We start from the raw sequence: 19,698 nt of genomic DNA, 5'->3' as shown, positions 1-19,698 counted from the left end.
GCTCCTCTCAGAGACCTTCATGCATTGAATGCAAAAGTCTGAATGGATTTGACTGAATGTGCTTTGAAGCTTCTGTGCGATCAGGAACCTTGGTAAGGATCATGTGCAGGCTTGTAACCATATTCAGCTGAACATGTAAACCGCATAATAGGCAGGACTTATTTTCCAGCCGGAACTCACAGGAGCTCAGTTCTAAGCACCTCTCAGGTGGGCGCCATTGGCATTCTAAGAGAACAAGGGAGGTGTCTGCTGTGAGTCTGCACCTCTTTTTTCTAGCCAAAGTCACATCATGTGCTGCTGCACTAAAGGGCACATAAGCAAGTTGCTGGTGACTTTGTTGCACAACAGATTGCACAATTGGTTTTCCAACGAGTTTCTGCAAATGCAACAGTTGCATTGGATTTCACCTGTCTATTTGTGCAAGAGGCCTTGTGGCAGCAGATGGAGAACACTGGATGCAGACCACTGTGAACTCATTTGGAATAGATTTTTATTTTTATTTTTTTCCTTTTTTTACCCCAGAAGCTTTTGGAAAGACCAGATTTCACACTGTATTGAGGACTGTGTCATTTTTTTCTGCCTCAGGCACTCAGATGATTCAAGCCACCCCTCCTTTACGCACTTAGCAAACCGCCGAAACCTTAATTAAGCTCTGTTACATCAAAAGGAACCTAGAAACTTACTACCTTTTAATTTGTTATCTAAAACTCCTGTTTGCTTGACAGACCAAAGTGTGGGGGAATTTTAATGAACGATACATCATGGAAGGGATACAATATGTTACAAGGGACAGATGTTAATAGCTAGTTTTATCTTCCCTGCCTTACTCATTATTCCACACTCCTTGGAAACTTTATTAACTGGCTTGGGAAACTTGATTAACTGCTGCCCTTGCTGGTTTATTGATGTAAAGGAGCTCTCCCTACATTCCCTCATATCTTATCACCAGCGCGGTCTTGTTTAGACAGTGCATGTTAGTTCAAGTCTGAAGACATTTCCCTTCCTCCCCAATTAGCCAGAGGCTGGAAGGAGAAGGGGGAGTGTTGCTGCACACACTCCAATTGCCTTTTCTGCTCTTAGTCCGGCTGACACAGAAGGCAATACTGTACATACTTTTCATTTAAAAGTGTGTTCCCAAAAGTTCTGGTAGCCAAACTGAGGCCAACATGACCTTGGGGTTCAACTTCTCCACTTGTGGGGACAAGGCTGTGGTTTCTTTCACGCAGGGTGGAGGGTGATCTTCCTGGAGAATGCAGCTGAAGAGGGAAAGATGAACCCAGGAAGATTACTTAGGAAGATTGGTAGTCCCATTTGTGTTTTACAAGCTGGTCTCCGACCGTAATAATAATAATAATAATAATAATAATAATAATAATAATAATAATAATTCATCATCATAGGAAGATTATCTACCCTCCAGAAATTTTTGCTTGAATAGAAGCTGAAATGTGTGTGTGTGTGTGTGTACTGTGAGTGGCTTCTGGGTGTCATACCAACTTTTGACTTGGCATAGCCTTGGTGGGCATTGTCTTTTGTCTTAGTGATCATGCCCAACATAGCATGCAGCCTCCCAAAGGTTGGCTAAGAAGAAATGTGGCTCTTGGGCTAGGGCGCTAACTCCTAGGGGCTGTGGTGACTTCAGCCCTCCCAAATGTATTTGATGGGGGTGAGTCCCACCCACCCACCCCCCAAAGTTGATGTGAGGCATGTCAGGCCACTGGTGTGAGACCTGAAGTGTGGCTTCTGAAAGGACATTGGATCCTCCTCCTTCTCCTGCTACGGAGGGGAAGCAGCCTCTAGCCTGCGACTGCAGCGGTGGCAGGAGGAGGAGCCACCAGCCGTGGAAGTGGCATTGTTGCACCTGGGCATTGTGGCTAATGTTTGGGTGTCACACACAATGTCGTGACGTCGTGCGTGATGCCCAGGTGCAACTTTGTGACATCTTGTATGATATCAGCCCCCTACCCCCACCGGTGCACCTTCGCTTGGGTCAAAAATGTTCCCCACTCAGGTCCTGTGTTGTTTAGGATGGGGCACTTGTGTGTGTGTGTGTGTTGTAGGTATCAAATGAGGAGGGGGAGAACCATGTATGCCACCTTGAGTAAGGTGGGCTATAAAAGCTAAAATTAAATACTGCACAGTACATACATCAGTTAAAAACTGGTATTGACAGTTGGGGAATGCCTGGCCTGAAAGGTACATTTTAAATAAATTACAGAAATTCACCACTTTGGGTTCTTCTGTATTGCAATGGGAATTCATTCCATAAAGTAGACTAGCGAGGCTATCCATTTGGAATCTGATTTTCCCATCTCATCTACTGCCCCCAAGAATTAAAAAAAAAACGAAAAACTTCTAAGGAAAATATTTAGCCTTCCCTGTGATGAACAGTTATAGGGCTGGCATTTGATTTAGAGTTTGCTGATAACTAGTGGAGAAACAGCATAAAATAGATTCCTGTGGGAGCCCGTTTGACATTTGCATGAATAACAGATGAGTCCATTATGATCCTTGCTTATGAAAAGAATGGTGAGTGAATTCATAATGATTAGACATTTAAAATAACATATTATCTAAAAATATGTGTGGTCTGGCATTAAATAACCAGCTGCAGGACTCCGAAGAGAATGAAATTAAATAGCAGGGAGACCAAATAATGCACTTCGTATCAGATCATTTATCACAGCTCCTTTAACTTCTTACTAAACACGCTGGCAAAATTTGTGCAAGCAAGTCTCTGGAATGTACATATATTCAGTGCTTTTTAGAAAAGGGGTACTTAAGGGTACGAAGCACCAACACCTCTTTTTTTGGAATTAAAAAGTGTGGCACTTATTGTAACAACTTCATGGTGAGTACTGGCACCTATTTTTCTAGGGGGAAAAAGCACTACATATATTTATTTCTACCTTAAACAGAGGAGTTGCCTGGTGGAAAGAAATAAGGCTTATATGGAACATAAAGGCACTAATGTTCAGGGAGTCAATGGCCTGGTTTGCACGTCATAGTAAGCCAAACTATGGCTTACTGAGACCGCTAAAATTTTCTGGCTTCTGGAGAGGAGCTTTACTCCTTCCTGGTCCTTTTAGCACAACATGACATTGTACCTAAGCCAAGGTTTGGCACAGCATATAGGCTGGTTTCTACATTGATCTTCTAAACGTTATAAAATATAACGTAAAACATTTAATGGCAGTTACCCTTTGCCAGTGGCTTGCTGCTCTTCCTGGTGTCACGTTTAAATTAACGTTCTAAACGAAGCTTATAGTATGAACCAAGGTTTGCAGTTCAGGTATCTGTTCAGGTGTGTCAGTTTACAAATTATTATTCGTGAGGGTAGAAACTAGCCTACTGTGCAAATGCAAAATTTACATTAATTGCTCTGCTCAGTTTTGTCTCTGGCCCTGTCTACAACCAGCATGTGGACCCTGGAAGGTTGCTCAGATAAGAATGTGGCCCCCAGGCCAAAAAGGGTTCAGGACTTGCCATTCCTAGAGACTGGTATCCAGAGGCATATCACCACAGACAGTGGAGGAAGACGAGAGCCATCGCTGCCACTGATAGCATCATCCTCCCTGCATTTACCAGATTCCATAAGCATGCATTGAGATGGTTATTAAGTGTGGTAATGACATTTGCTCTGGATTGCAGCAGCAAGAACATTGTCTTAAATTTACCACTCCCTAAAGCTTTTGCTATGTCTAGTATTACATAAATGCATGCCTATTGCAAATTACTTTCTGCAGTCCCATGTTGAGCCAAGCAAGGTCCATGATGCACTTCCTGAAGGTACCAAAGGGGAGTCCTTGGAATATTTCCATTAGTAAATAGCTTTTCCTCCTGTGAGGAAATGGATGAAATAGCCAGAGGTACTGGGATTCCTGTGGATTTCATGTCAGTCATAGGGTATTGAAATAGCAGTTAATGATGACACCATTTGATTCCATGCCGATTCCCTACATGAGACAGTCCTGGCCCTATGGAAAGTATGTTTTTAAATGCTTCAGGGAGTGACATATGATCACTTCTATTTAAAAACTCTGCCTCTACAACTTTTCTGCAGAGGAAACATCAACTGTCTGCAGTGAAAGCTTTGACCAAAAATAATACAATAAAATACAATGAACACAAATTATAAATGTCATTTGTAAAAGGCCAAACGTATAAAATGCCCAGCGGAAGATAGCAGGATAAGATGGAGTCTTGCTGAGAAGTATTTAAGGGAAAGTATTTGGGTAATGATTGTCAGAAGACTAATGGGTTGCTGTTGGAGAAACGGGTAAAGGCAGTTTGGAGGGATTGTGTCAAATGCCAGGCACTGGAGATAAGCATACAGGTCTCTTCATGTATGAGGTCCAGTGTCCTCATCACTTTTTCAATACAGAGGAAGGAATGGGCAGATCTGCCAATCTCTCTTTCCATCAGTTTCACATTTTTCAAATATTAAGTTCAGTTCTCCACATTTCCACATCAGCTTGTGAAAATGCAAAGTTCACCTAAACACACACATTTGTATGGAATTTGGCCTAATATGCACATTTTTACTAAACAATTTCCCCCAATAGAGCACGTTTTCATACACTGTTTTCACTAATATACACATTTATATGCACACTTTAGTATGCATGTTTGTACACATTACTTGGCTGCATTGCATACTTCAGAGAAGTGTGAATTGCTCACCCTGTTGGTGAGGGCTACTGGTACTAGGGACATGGCCTTTTCATTGGGGGCCCCACAATTATGGAATTCACTTTCCCATGCACTCTACCAAGCTCCCTCTCTGCCAGTCATTAGACACACTTAAAAAACAACAACCACAAAGCCCTTGAAGATTTATTGGTATTAGGGTGGCTTATATCAGTGCATGGTTTAATGTGTTCTCAAAGCTACCAGCATGAGTCTGACCAAACTGCGGGAGGCAGTCGAAGACAGGAGTGCCTGGCGTGCTCTGGTCCATGGGGTCACGAAGAGTCGAACACGACTAAACAACTAAACAACAACAACAAGGGGCTGGTGGTGAAATCCTTTGCTTTTTGGGAGCCTGTGGAAAGCCTGAAAATAGAGTGTTCCAAGGTGTGCTGGGCAGCCACCTGAGGAGCTGCTAGAGCCCAAGCTGGCCTCACCACTGTTGCACAATGTCACCAGACCCATCCCAAGACTGATCTCAGTGCCAGTCTAATCCTCCTGCCCGCAACTTCCTTTGCCGCTGTCGCAAGCAGTAGGGCTGAGAATGTGGTTGTGGCCCCAATGCTCTGCAAAACCAAACAGTGGGGTAGCTGAGAAACGCCAGGTTTGTGCCCTAAAGGGATAAGCCAAAGACTTCTTAGAAAATACGGTTCTGAGAAGGGGTTTAAAAGAAGACACAGAAAGGGCACCATATAAGTGCTCAGGGAAGGAGTCATACAGGACTACAAAGCAGAACTAGGTGAAATAGCCAGGCCAGGTTAATTATAAATGAGGTGTGACAATTTCTTTATGTTTGAGAGTGCAAGGTGATATGTACCTAACCTGGGAGTGAGTCCAATTGAGATCAGTGGGATTTACTTCTGAGTAAACAAGCGTAGGAGATTCACTCCCTTGATCTGGTGATTATCTTCGCCTCTCTCTCACACCCACACTCTCACCCTCTGACAAGATGTGCTACTTGTGCCTTCAAACAATATTTGCTGAATTCTGATGCACTAGGGCAGGGGTCAGCAAACTTTTTCAGCAGGGGACCAGACTATCATCTATCTATCTATCTATCTATCTATCTATCTATCTATCTATCTATTGGGGGGAATGAACGAATTCCTGTGCCCCATGAATAACCCAGAGATGCATTTTAAATAAAAGCACACATCCAACTCCTGTAAAAACACGCTGATTCCTGGACCGTCCGCAGGCCGGATTTAGAAGGCGATTGGGCCGGATCCGGCCCCCGGTCCTAATTTGCCTACCCATGCTCTAGGGAATGCAATGTTTATAATGGAGTTTAAAACTGGCCAACCATGCTGGACGGAAAAATTGCTGCTTAATAACTCCAGAGCTCCCAGTACCACTAACCTAAGAAGTATCAAAGCCTGCCTCATATTCATTGGATCCTTTTGGCTGTTTATAGTAATCAAGACATTTGTCTATCAGGATACGATTTGACTTTGTCTCATGGGATGGTAACAGATTGAATCAGGCCTTGTGCCCAAAATCTGAAATTATGCTGTATTAGGTAATGCTTTGGCACCCTCTAGTGGTGTGAAATGGCAATGCTTGTCTTAGCTTCCCTGAAACCTGTCAAACTTCAAGCAGTCAATTTGGTAGACACTCATTCATTTATATGTATAATAATCACTGGCATGGATTTCATTTTAAGCTTTCTTTAAAAAATTGTGTTTTTTTGCAATTCACACCAGTGTAAATTAGTGAGTGATTCAACTGTCAGCCTCAATTTTGTGTTTGGAAGTTAACCAAAGGTTAGTCTGGATCCTGGGTAAAATTCCATTCCTGCACCTTATTTGCCATCATACTTACCCCTTGATGTCTTACCCTCTTGCTGGCAAGGCCACTGAGAGACAGGAACCTCACTGACTAAATCACCAGAAATGCTGGGTTGCAATAAAGATCACAAGGTAACTGGCAAACAAAAGCTGCTGAGAATCAAGTTTTGGAACCTTAAAACTCCTGCATCAGACTGGGAGTCCTGCAGAAATGCAGATAGAGACCAGTGTCTCAATGAAGCTGCTCTGTCAAAACAGGAAGCCACATGCCACAGCAATTGTCCCCAACAAGGCAGTCTATTCAAGAGCACCATCTAAGACAGGGGTCAGCAAACTTTTTCAGCAGGGGGCCGGTCCACTGGCCCTCAGACCTTGTGGGGGGCCGGACTATATTTTGAAAAAAATATATGAATGAATTCCTATGCCCCACAAATAACCCAGAGATGCATTTAAAATAAGAGCAGATTCTGCTCTTGTAAAAACACCAGGCAGGCCCCACAAATAACCCAGAGATGCATTTTAAATAAAAGGACACATTCTACTCATGTAAAAACATTCTGATTCCCGGACCGTCTGTGGGCCGGATTGAGAAGGCGAATGGGCCAGTTACGGCCCCCGGGCCTTAGCTTGCCTACCCATGATCTAAGAGATAAGTTTTGTTGATGGCATCCCATTCCACCTGTAAACATGCCACTTCTGTGCATGCCCCTATCCCTCCCCTAATTGCTCCCTCATGTCACAAAGTCTTTCCCCTCAAATCTCGAACTCCTGTGAATTCCAAAATACGTATGTAAGACAGGAGCTAAGCATTGCTGTTCTGCTGTGTTCCTCTGCTCCCATTATCTATCCATTCTTAAAGGAACATTGTAAACTTGCCACGGGATCAAAGGCTTGGTGGAGGGTCCATGCCTGTGATCCTGCTCTCCTAATAAAGATCTGATGTAACTTCACACATGCAGATTCTAGTGTGCTAGAAGAGGGAACATTGTACCTATACAGTGGTACCTTGGGTTACAGACGCTTCAGGTTACAGACTCCGCTAACCCAGAAATAGTACCTTGGGTTAAGAACTTTGCTTCAGGGTGAGAGGCCCCATTAGCTAAAGTGGTGCTTCAGGTTAAGAACAGTTTCAGGTTAAGAACAGACCTCCAGAACGAATTAAGTTCTTAACCCGGGGTACCACTGTATTTGTATTGTAGCTTTCCACTGCTAGTTCCCCATTTTAACATAGGTACAATTATTTCTTCACATTTAGGAGCATGATCATCGTACAATACAGCCCATGGCTGTATATATGCTGCCATGGCTCAACCAATGGATTCTTACAAATACCTATTGTTCTTTTGAATAAATATCAGTAGTTTTGGTGTGTTGGTATGCTTTTCTAGTCACAGAAGGATTTAGATGCATACTCAGGACAACAAAGGTCTGTATAGTTAAAGCTATGGTTTTCCCAGTAGTGATGTATGGAAGTGAGAGCTGGACCATAAAGAAGGCTGATTGCCGAAGAATTGATGCTTTTGAATTATGGTGCTGGAGGAGACTCTTGAGAGTCCCATGGACTGCAAGAAGATCAAACCTATCCATTCTGAAGGACCAAACTGTGGGAGGCAGTGGAAGACAGGAGTGCCTGGCGTGCTCTGGTCCATGGGGTCACGAAGAGTTGGACACGACTAAATGACTAAACAACAACAACTCGGGACAACATGCCATACGACACCAGTAAAAGATCCTGCCTTTCTGAAAGCATGTTTAGAGGTCTTAGGGGTCTCTCAAGCACACATGCTAACATTAGATAATTATCTCTTTAGACCTGGGGATAGTCACTAATTGCTCACAGGGAGCCTAGTGGTTTAGATCCACAAACTATTTTGAGAACAGGATGTATTATCCCATTACAGCAATTACACAATAGATTCTTACAAATGGGTTTTTGATGGGACTGCCTAAGAAAAGTGTCCAGAAGCTGAAATTGCTTAAGGTCATTTGCTCAGAACTTGAAGATTAGAACTTGGAGAATTGAGCACATCTCAACCAGTACTTATACTGGCTGCCAGTTTATTTCTGAGGGTTTAATTAACTTAGTTAATTAAAAGATTTCACAACCTAATTCCTATGCTTTCGATTTTTCTGCTAAGGATGGGACTTTGAACTCTGCTCAGCTCCACATTTTAAACAAAGTGGTAAGCCGATCTCTTTGCACATGCAACCTATATACATGGGCACCTGAAGGGATGAATTGCAATCAAATATCATTTCCTACCTATTAAAACCCATCCCACACCTTTAAGTAGGACTCATATTGGAGACAATCCTATATTCACAAACACACAGACTCATTAATTACCTTACTGGTTTTCTAAATATAAAATAAAAATCAATTGCTGCATTTTGCTAAAAATACTCATTCCAGAAACATACAAATGAATCCTGTGTAGCATAAAATTCCTTATGTTAATCATTCTTTCCCTGCCTTCGCCAAACCAAGTTTAACCATGTACATTTACAACATACCCAAACTGTATTCACTGTATGAATACAGCCAAGCTATGGGTCTTGTACATTTCCCCCTAGTTGCATGCCATATCTGTCCCTGCTGTAGTACTTATACTGGACAGTAGTTGCGATTTTGAATTTGGTGTTATATCTGGGGGTTGTTCTCAGTGGCATTAACTGATAAAAATGCATGAGGTAAATTCATTTGATTCAGATTGCAATTTCTTTGTTTCTGCGCAGGACCCACACTGCAGAAAGGAATCCCATGGACAACAGGTGCCCCTTGGCCTAGCTGCACTGAAAAGATGGAGTCCAACTCTCATCAACATGGTCCATGGTCCAGGGTGATGGGGATTTTAGTCCAGCAACATCTGGAGGGCTAGAGCAACCTCACCACGGGCCTAAAGGCAGCTGTGTTCTTTCAAAATCTACCATGGGAAGGATAATTTATCCTGAAAGGCAGGTAAAAAACCCATCCAATATTCATTCACTGCTGTTATTCTAAAATGTGTGTGCTGTTTTGTGTGTGTTTTTAAATGTAACCTTATTATATTGTTTTACTGTTTTAAAGCGCCTTGGGAGGATAATTCCTTCTGAAAGGCAACACATTCTATAGACAACAAAGAAAAATTTTGTCCTATTAATGTCAAGCTGACCTCCAGCGTTCTGACTAGTATACCGTATGTACATCCTTGCTCAAGCACAGACTTCACCCTCCTTCTTCCAGGGTGAAATCAAGCTCACCCTCTGGTTTGCTGATGAGAGCTTGTTTAACTGAGCAGCCAGGACTGGTGTGAGATCCATGCCTCTGGCCCAGCTGCTGCTTGTAAATGGATGCCCTTGATAGGCCACACTGCTGAGGCCAGGTATGACCACCTTGCAGTTCCAGAGCTGGCCCAATACATTTTGGCACCTGAGGCGAACCACAAAATGACACCCTGCCAGGGAAGAAGGGGTGAGGGAAGGTCTACATCAGAAATTGGGGTGGGGGATAGGAATCTACATCAAGATCTGCTGCCCCTGTGGATTCTACTGCCTGAGCGGGGCAGGGGGGTGGGTGGCCTCACCTTGCCTCATGGGTGAACTGGCCAAATGTAGGTCAAATGCTGTGAACTCTTGCAAAGAAGTTGGCTAGCCTTTGGGATTAGCTGCCAAGTTGCCTCTTAGAATCTCACACCAGCAGGAAGGCAAATACCACAGTGAGAAGCTTTTAGCACCAAGGTCACCCTTCCAATACAAATACTGAAATTGACAGGTTGCTTTCCGCAGTGCCAGCGTTAAATGATCTCCTTACATGCTGCAGCATCTGCATAAGGATTCCCACCTATTTTGCAGCAGCTATTAAAACCCTACCCCAGCAATGGTTTTGCTGGGTAGCCTCGCAGAGATTTGGCTTTAGAGTAAATTTATACTCCAGACTGAAACTGGTTCAATTGACCAAGAATTCCCAATTTATTCTACTGCACCCTAGGTGTGCTGGTCCCGGGGGGAGGTTACCGTGAGGCGTGGTCAGAGTTCAGTCCTGGGTCAAGGGTCTGGAGACTGTCCACCAAGGGTGAAGCGGGGTCCAAAGCGAGAAGCCGGGCATGGTCGGGAACTCTGGAAGAACAGGTCTGGGTACTGGCAGAAACAGGTTTCCAACGACGTTGCTCCTGCAACCTGGGACTGGGCTGACTGGCCTTTATTTCCTCTGAGGCCAGGGGTGGTCCCGGCCCACAGGTGACCCGCCTCTCTTGGCCTTAAGGCGAGCACTCCTCCTCAGAAAACTTAGTTCCCTCTGCTTCTCTGCCCTGAGCCTCTGCAGCTCAGGAGAGGCTGGAGGGTTACTGGACCCAGGGGGAGACTCACCTTCCCCTGACAGGGCTGGGAGAGGCGCACCTGTAGGCAATGGGCCCTCAATCACCTCCGGAGCCAGAGTGGATACATCTGGTGTCTGCTCCTGAGGATCCGGCACAGGTGCAGGCCCTTCAGATTCAAGCCCCTGCCCCGGCTCAGCCGGCCCTGGAGGCGGGGACTCCTGTGCAGGCTGGGGCTCCTCAGCTTCAGCTTCTGAATCAGACTCCCAGGCCATCACACTAGGCACTTTAAGGTTCCCAGGCAAACTCATAACAGCTTAGCAAAATCAAAGCTGCTTTATGAAATAACTGCAGGTGCTGCCCTGGGCTGGTCATAGCGGTTAATGAAAAAGTTCATGGAAAATAGTCTTGGAGAGAATGTCTTGGACAGAGTAGAGTTTGAGTTGCTTATCTACTATTCCCAAGAATCAGGAAAACACTTGGGACAGAAAGGATCCGATGGTGGCTTGGGGTAGAAATATATAGCTGGGTTGTCTTCTGCATATAACTGACAGTGAAAGTCCTTTTGATTTTATGAAGTCATATCAGTGCTGAGTGCAAAGAATGAACAGTCTTTACTGAGGATACTTTGATGTTTGTGCTAAATATCCATGAGTGGAATGGCAGCATAGGCTTTTGCAAAGGGCATCATCACATAGTCTGGGTTCCAGCACTCAGTCTGTTTTTTCCAACCTGTTTTTTCCACGGGGGAACACTCTTTCTGTTTTCCTCATATTTGTGGACCTCTCAAGGATTCATCTGTAGTCTTCTGCTATTCTTTGTCTGCACCCTGATCTTGCATGGAGCGGTCAAATCTCATGCCTTTTAGTGGGAGCTGACAGCACCCAACTCTACCTCTCTGTGATTATAGCTCATGTCCTCCATCCAATCCCGCATGTCCAACTGATTGTCTGATATAACAGCTTGAATATTTTATCACTGTATTCATATTCTCTCAATATTACCATTCACCATCTTCTTCAGGCATGAAGCCATTGGCTTCATCATTATCTTTCTCTCCTTTGCTCCCCATATTGAATCTGTTGTAAAACCTTGCTGCTTTGTACAATATTGCAAAACATGACCTTTCCCTTCCCTCCTCTGTTCCATGTTCTCATCTTCTTTTGCATTGACTATTGCAACTTTCTCATCTCTGGCCTTAACTTTGACAACTCCATCTTTGCCATCATTATCATAATCCTAAATTCAGCCACCAAAACTGTTGACCATTGGTTAAGTACCCTTAAGTATACAAAACTTTGGGAGGTTTGCAGAAATATACAAATACAAATTTATGCAAAAGTTTACCTGTGAAATACCAAAAATACCAGTCATAAAAACTATTGCATTGATAATCTATTTGAAATCAGTGCAGCAGCTAAAATATTAAAAAACCTAACCAATCACTGTGTTCTGCAGCAGAGGGTCTCCTTTAGATATCATCTAATCCTGAGCCCTGTTCTGTACAATGTTTGAAGTGTTCCTTTCATGTGGTGGCATCTGTCCTTAGGAACTGCCCCCTCCCCCAATTACATATCAGACAAGTGCCATCTCTGTTGTTGTTGTTGTTGTTGTTGTTGTTGTTGTTGTTGTTGTTGTTGTTTTTGCAGTGCCTATTGAAGGTCTTCCTTTTTCAACAAGGCATTAAAGTGGAGATTATTGTTTTAATTTAGCAGTTGTTGTGTTGCATTGGTGCAAATATCTAATGCACCAGGTATATGTGCCCATTCTAGTTCAACTGGCTTAGAGAACAAAAAGCACCTAAAAAGCCCTTGCATAGACACCAGGTGAACTTTTCTAGGAAGTGCATTCCATAAATGAGCACCATCACTGAAAAGGCCCTTCTCCTGGTAGCCATCAACCTCACTTCCTTAGGCAGTAGAACCTGGAGATGAACTTCTGCTTCTGTGCTCCACTCCCAAACTCCTACACTCACTAGTGATATGCTGAAACACGCTCTTCAATTATCCTAAAGTTTTCTTTCTCTGAAAAGAGGCTTCCTTCCACCTTACTCATTCTCAGGGTACTTTAGAATTCTTCCAAAACCTTGGTGGGTGTAGGTTTGAGCTTACCGTATCATTGTGAATTAGCTGTGGGTGGTGGGTGTTCCCCACCCTTTCCATTAAACATTTCTCCAGCACTATGCAGCCTCCCCAGCTCCCTCATCTAAAAAAGGCCCATTGGGAAGAGTTACATCATGAGGTCTCCTTTGGGTTTTAGTGGAAGCTGGGGAAATTAACTATCATCATCATCCACTGATTTTTTTTTAAAGAAAAAGAACTAAAAAATCTTCACTTAAAGAAACAATGATGAACAGCTGTCATGCTAGGCAACCTTTCTGGTTCCCCATGCATATAAGGAAAGCCCAGCTGAAGATGTCTTTGGGTTTCAGAAAGTGTGGGCACTTGGAGAGGATGATGATTTGTGGGTAGAAAGGAAGAACCCTCAAAACCTACCCTTGGCCATCTCAGCCACAAGGAAAGCCTGAAAAAAAATCTGTATGCCAACCACAATTTTTCCCCCTCTTTCTTTTGCTAATTACTGAATGAAGGTTCTTTTCTCATTAACTGATAGAGGAAAACAAAAACAGAGCAAGATGCAGGAGAAATTTTCAGTAGCGAGCACACCAAGACTGATTGCCCTTGGATTTGGCACAAACTATTTGAGTACCTGCAATGAATGACCTTATCTCAGTGCCAGGTCCACAGTTTGATGGGCCCTTGGCATGGGGCTGACAATGAACTCCACTCCCCCCCCCCAATTATCCCATGACCAGGATGGGTATAGCTCTGCCTGCAACATACAACTATGGAATCAATGCATTTCATAGATGTATAGGGCAGGGCATTATATTTTGGGTAACTTAAGATGGCAGGCAGGCACCATGGACAGTGAATGGCAACATAGCTGGGCTATGATGGGCTAGTGAGGGGTCCTTTCATGATTCTGGGTGCCCTTGACCAATGCTCCATTTGACCAATAGCTGATGGCAGGCCTGCTTTATCTCTGCACTCTCATATCCTAATACCAGAGATGGGGGAGAAATTTGTTCTGTTTGCAAATCTACCTAATTCACACTTTTTGAAACTATACAATACATGAACCGAAACACAACCGTTCTTGAAAATTCACATTTCCCTGAATCGTGTATTGCAGTTCTGCAGCCAAGCAGTGTGTACAAAATTGGATAAACCGTAAAATGTATAAAGTAATAAAAATTTGCATTATATTGGGAAGATTGTGAAAATGAATATATTAGATGAAAATAAATGTTAAAAGAAATCCACATTAAAATGATGATGAATTTTCCGGAGGTCTTTTTACACCCACCCACCCTTTCCCCCCCTTTTTTTGCAAACTGATGTGGAAATGTAGAGGATTGAAATTAAGATTGGAAAAATATGAAACTGAGAGGAAGTGAGGCTGACATTCATCCATCCCTATTTACCAGTGATGGGACAAAGATCACAGTCTCTGAGCTTCATATTTTTTCTTAATTAGTTTTTATTAAAGATTTTCTTGTTTTATTACAGATAAACATGGAAAAGTATGCTTGATATTAAAGGCCTGGACATATTCATATGGATGTAAGTGATCCTTTAAACATTAATATCAGTGTTCTATACTGAGCACAGAAATGAAATAATAAATAGCCAATTAACTGGTTCAGAATCAGTGTAATATGTGCTGGCCATTTTGCCACTACCAGATCATAGAATCATAGAGTTGGAAGAGACCCTGAGGATCATTTAGTCCAAGCCCATGCAAAGCAGGAATATGCAGCCCCATATGGGGATTGAACCTGCCACCTTGGTGTTGTCTGCACCACACTCTAACCAAGTGAGCTATCCAGACTAGTAACCTTGCAATTCCTAATTGTTTGGCAGTCTTAATACAGCATGGCTATGGTCTGAGTGGGCAGCTGGAAAATGATAGGAAGTCTAAATAAATGATCGTTTTAGTTATATAAGCCTTCCTTGGGCTAAAAAGCAAAGAAACACCAAGCGAGTCAGACAGCACCATAATCATCCATCATCTTTCTCATCCTAGACTGCAGGTAATGTCTTGTATATGGGATTGCTTTTGAAGATGGTTCAGGTACTTGAACTGGTGAAGAACATGGCTGCCTCACTCCTGGTTGGGGCCAGGTGGTCAAAACAAGCAACGCAAATCCTAAACTAGTACAGTGGTACCTCTGGTTACGTACTTAATTCGTTCCGGAGGTCTGTTCTTAACCTGAAACTGTTCTTAACCTGAAGCACCACTTTAGCTAATGGGGCCTCCCGCTCAGTGGCGTAGCGTGGGGGGTGCAGGGGGGGCGGCCGCACCGGGTGCAACATCTGGGGGGGGGCGCGCTTTCGCACTCGCAGCTCTCTGCCCCTACCTGGCAGGGGCGCAAATTACTTGCCTTGCCCCGGGTGCTGACAACCCACGCTACGCCACTGCTCCCGCTGCCACTGTGCCACTGGAGCCCAATTTCTGTTCTCATCCTGAAGCAAAGTTCTTAACCCGAGGTACTATTTCTGGGTTAGCAGAGTCTGTAACCTAAAGCGTATGTAACCTGAGGTACCACTGTAGTAAGTTTATCATGCAAGCCAGGGCATTTCTGGGCCTAAGTCAAAGTGCTGGTTTTCTGCTGTAAAGCCCTAAAGTTTTGGATCAGGTTATCTGAAGGAATGCCTGCACCCCTCCAGGGATGGAATAATCTGTCAATTTTGGTTTCCCAAAGTTGTTATTTTCCTCAGCTCTCCCGCTCAGTGCAAATCATGATTTCGCCTAACACAATGTATTTCTGTATGCTACTTCATGCATCTCTGTACAAATTATTTTGGCTGGTGGCCTGCATCGCAAAATTCAAAGAAATGCAGATGTTGAAGGATAGCTGGAATACAGCTCCAACCATCCCTTACCAGGAGCCATGCTGGTTAGAGCTGATTGAAGTTGTGCTCAAGCAACATCTGGAATGCCAAAGGCTTTCCACCTCTCCCGCAAAACAAGTTAAAGCAATTACATTGTGTGGATTTAATGGAATGCATATTGCTGCTTTAGGAACATGTGCAGTAAATGATCAGTGCTTAAAAATATTGCAAAGTTGCTGTCTGGATTTTCTTGTTTCAAACATTTTGTGTGTGTTTCATGATTATGTAAGCTATCTTGTAACGGCAATGCCCTAGAGGGCACCCTGTAAACAAACAAATCACCAAACAAGGCCTCCTAATTCCCTTTCCCCTTGCAGAGCTGCAATTCCCAATCCATTTGGGAATTGTTGCTCTGTGAGGGAACAATAGGGGTCTCCTAGCAACTCTCAGCACCCTGAACAAACTGCAGTTCCCAGGATTCCTTGGGGGAGCCATGGACATTTAAAATGACATGACACTGTTCTTAATGTGCAGTGCTGCTGGGACCCCACTGGCAGCAATTCTCCAGGGTTTCTGCATGAGTCCTTCCAAGACCTACCTGGAGAAACCAGGGACTGAACCTGGGACCGTTTTGCATGCAAATACGATGCTCGACAACTGAGTTACAGCACGTGTAATAGGGAGATGCCAAAGAAAACCCTTCGCATCCGCCATATAAGGGCCTCTGCACATTTCACCTCAAAGGTATAATGTTTCATATGCACACACAGCCCCCAGCTCAGAATGTGTGAATGTGACAATGACATCCTTCCAAACCCTCATCTTGGTGCAACGTCCTGCTGTGTGTACACTCATGGGCAAACATGGGTTTGCTGCTGAGTAATTTGTGAAACAGCCCTGAAGCGTTGTTGCTGCGTTTGCATTTTTTTATTTTTTATTTAGTTAGTCAAGACATCTGTTTAAATCCAGCAAGAAGGCACCCAAACGCTGGAAGAAAAGCTTCTGGATAATGTTGGCGACAGAAACACCACCCCAACGAAAGAGGTGGGTTCTGTTCCAGAAACACTTCTTCAGATACATCCAAGCACGAATAAAATGAGCCTTCTTTAATATCTAAAGCAACCCAGGCAAGCAAAGGAACTAGGATTCGGTAAGGTTTTACACAGAACGACGATGACGACGACAGCAAAACCCCGACATGCTTTTTTTTTCTGGGTAAGCTGAATGGAACTGAACAGCATTGGCGATGTGCGTCGTCAGTTTCCAGAATGGAGAGAGAGAGAGGAACGGCGAATCTAAATGTGTTACTTAAGGCTGGAAGATTTCAGAGGATGAAAATGGAGACTGGGACTGCCAGGGGCTGCCTGCCATGCCGACAAATCTGATCTGGAAATGATGGATGCAAACGGGGTGGGTGGGTAGGTGGGAAGAACCACATTCAGTAAGCTCCATCAAACTGCCATGCAAAACTAGCCAAAAGTGCTCATGTCCTTACCGTGCTGTGGCTGGCAGGCAATCCGTGTCTGGGAGCCTTCGGTCCCGCTAACTAGGCTCTGGGGGTTTTGTTTGCAAGAGAGATTGTCCTTTATGGGATCGGAGCAGGAAAATGGAGATATAAAGAGAAATGAACACAACGTGCAAGGCAAATAGCTGCAGTTCTTTAACATGCTTCCTGCGTTATTGTTAAGCTGCATCCGCAGTCGAGGAGGCTACGTTCCCCAAAATAGGACAGGCTGCTGTCAGTGGCTTGCTTGAAACCTGAGCAAGAATTTGCGGAACGGTGGAGAATCTGGGTTGCTGGAGTGTACGACCACAGCAAGAAATTGCTGGCAGTAGGGAGCAAGGATGCTCAGAAAGGGAGTGAAATTGCGAATTCGCCACTGACAGGACATGAGCCGGCCTGTGCGTCCACCAACGCTTCCCCCCTCGTCTTAACCCTTAAGAGCCCAGCCTAAAAGGAGGAGGCGAACGCGCTCGAAGAACCACTATACTTGCCCTCATCATCCTTCTCTTTTTGGGTTGGGTGACGCGCTGAATTACGGCAGCGTCCCTGCTTCTGAGAATTCACATGCACCAGCGTCCTGACATTATGCAGAGGTCTGCACATTTTTAACCCATCAGTAGCAGGGCTTCCTTTTCTACTGGCTGCTTCGCCCTTGGCCTCTGGGCAGCTGGATAACGAAAAGACACTCTGATGCTGAGTCTGAAAAAAGTCTGCAGGGGCGAAGTATCAAGTTTCCCCGTCGCTAGCGTTACTGAGGATATGGGATGGTCCAAACGAAAATAGATTGCATAAAATAATTGATTCTTTATATATTAGTAGCTGCCAGGGCCAGGGGTTTTTTTTGTTTTTGTTTTTTGAGGGAGTCGAAGGTTGGTAATAAAATGGAAATATTTAGAGGGATAAAATAAGGATTTATGGCACAGTCAAATCTGGTTCACAGCTATTGCTGAAGAATTCATTCAGAACGTATGGCATAGCAGAGAGTAATGTTTGTTTTCAACTATGTGGCAGAAAGTTATTTTATATATAAAGGAGGACAACAGTATTAATACTGGTGCCTCCAGTGAGATACACCACTATTTGGAATTTTTAGCAACTCTTCAACTTTAAATGAGAATGTTGTACAATCTGAGGACCACTTACTGCTACCTACTTCAGTGTGTGTGGCCTGTATCTTTAAAGAGACGTGCCTAGCCTGTGATAGAAGCTCCCTCCCCTTTTTGGGTGTGGTTCGCTCCATAGTTTCCTGGGAACTAAGTTGGGAGTCTTAGACTGTGAACACACCATAGCTTTAAAGCACATTCAAAGCACATAGACCCCCCCCCAAAAAAATCATGGCATTACAATTCCCAGCCACCCTTAACAAATGACAGTGCCCAGAATTAATATTTTCTTGGAGTGGGGTGGGGTGTATGCAGCCACAGCCTTGCCTGCATAAGCAAGTTTTAGCTACTATACTGAGTGTATTGGCTGTTCACCCGTAAACACAACAGTTGTACTTATCCTGATTCCTGCTGCTTTTGTGGTATTAGGCAGGGCTGGCCCAATACATTTCAGTACCTGAGATAGACCCCTCTCCACCAGGGAAGGGCAGATGAGGCAAGTTCTACATCAAGAACAAGGGGCAAGAGAGATCCACATAGGGATATAGTGCCTAAAGTGGATCCTGATGCCTAAGGCAATTGACTCCTCTTGCCTGGTGGATGAGCCCTGGTATTAGAGTAGACCCATTGGAAGGTTTTCTCACATAGTGAGTACCCTGCCAAAACCCATGGGATACCACATGGGGTCAGAAGTGGGCCTGCACCATCACTAAAGCAGAAACATTTATACCAGAAAAAGGACCTTCCAATGCCAATAGTTATACTTCCCAGGGACTGTGAATACAATGACCCAAAATATAGGTTTAATTTCAATTTCTGTTCAATTATATATTTTTCTTTATTACTTTATTTTCTACATGTTATTGAATTAAATTACATGTTTTTGATTTAATAGATAAAAAGGGAGGAGCTATCTTCTTCAAGCAGCTGTGGGCTCATGTTGCTTATCATTAAAACAATGGCAATGCAAGGAGAGTATAGATACGAGGGGCAAAATAAATAAAAATTAAAAAATACCCCTGAAGGTGAATTCTGAACAGGGTATGGACTATATTTATTATCTTATTTATTTATTTACTTCATTTATGAATCACTTCCCATGTTGCATCTCAGAGCAATTTACAGCATGGTAAAAATATGTGCAGGTACAACAGCATACATAAAACTTATTTTAATTTTAAAAAATCTGTTGTTTTTTTCGCTATGCATTGGGACATCTCTTAAGGTATCCTAACCAAATTTTGCATAATGGTTCCTGAGATTAAGAAGCAGGTTTTCATCTGTGTTTGGATAAAACTGGGTGCCATTTTGATTCAAGATGGCACACTGAACCTTTCGATACAACACTGATTTCAACCACTGATTTCAACAGTAACAACAACAATGACTGTTACAAGTGACACGCGGGAAGACTGAGCTCTTGAA

At 43.6% G+C, this 19,698-nt stretch overlaps 1 protein-coding gene across 1 annotated transcript in view; it reads right to left on the bottom strand.

Annotated features, from left to right (window-relative positions):
* The window catches only part of AMMECR1 (AMMECR nuclear protein 1), a 129,386-nt gene extending 111,522 nt beyond the window's left edge, over nucleotides 1-17,864 (bottom strand). Inside the window, exon 1 of the mRNA XM_053373842.1 lies at nucleotides 17,162-17,864. Within this exon, the coding sequence (XP_053229817.1) occupies nucleotides 17,162-17,360 (199 nt within the window). The 5' untranslated portion in view covers nucleotides 17,361-17,864. The remainder of the gene's footprint in view (nucleotides 1-17,161) is intronic.
* Nucleotides 17,865-19,698: the final 1,834 nt, after the last annotated feature.

Source organism: Podarcis raffonei, chromosome Z (assembly GCF_027172205.1).
Source record: "Podarcis raffonei isolate rPodRaf1 chromosome Z, rPodRaf1.pri, whole genome shotgun sequence".
NCBI lineage: Eukaryota > Metazoa > Chordata > Lepidosauria > Squamata > Lacertidae > Podarcis > Podarcis raffonei.
Note: the sequence above shows the minus strand (reverse complement) of the source record. Positions and strands in the feature narration are given on the sequence as shown.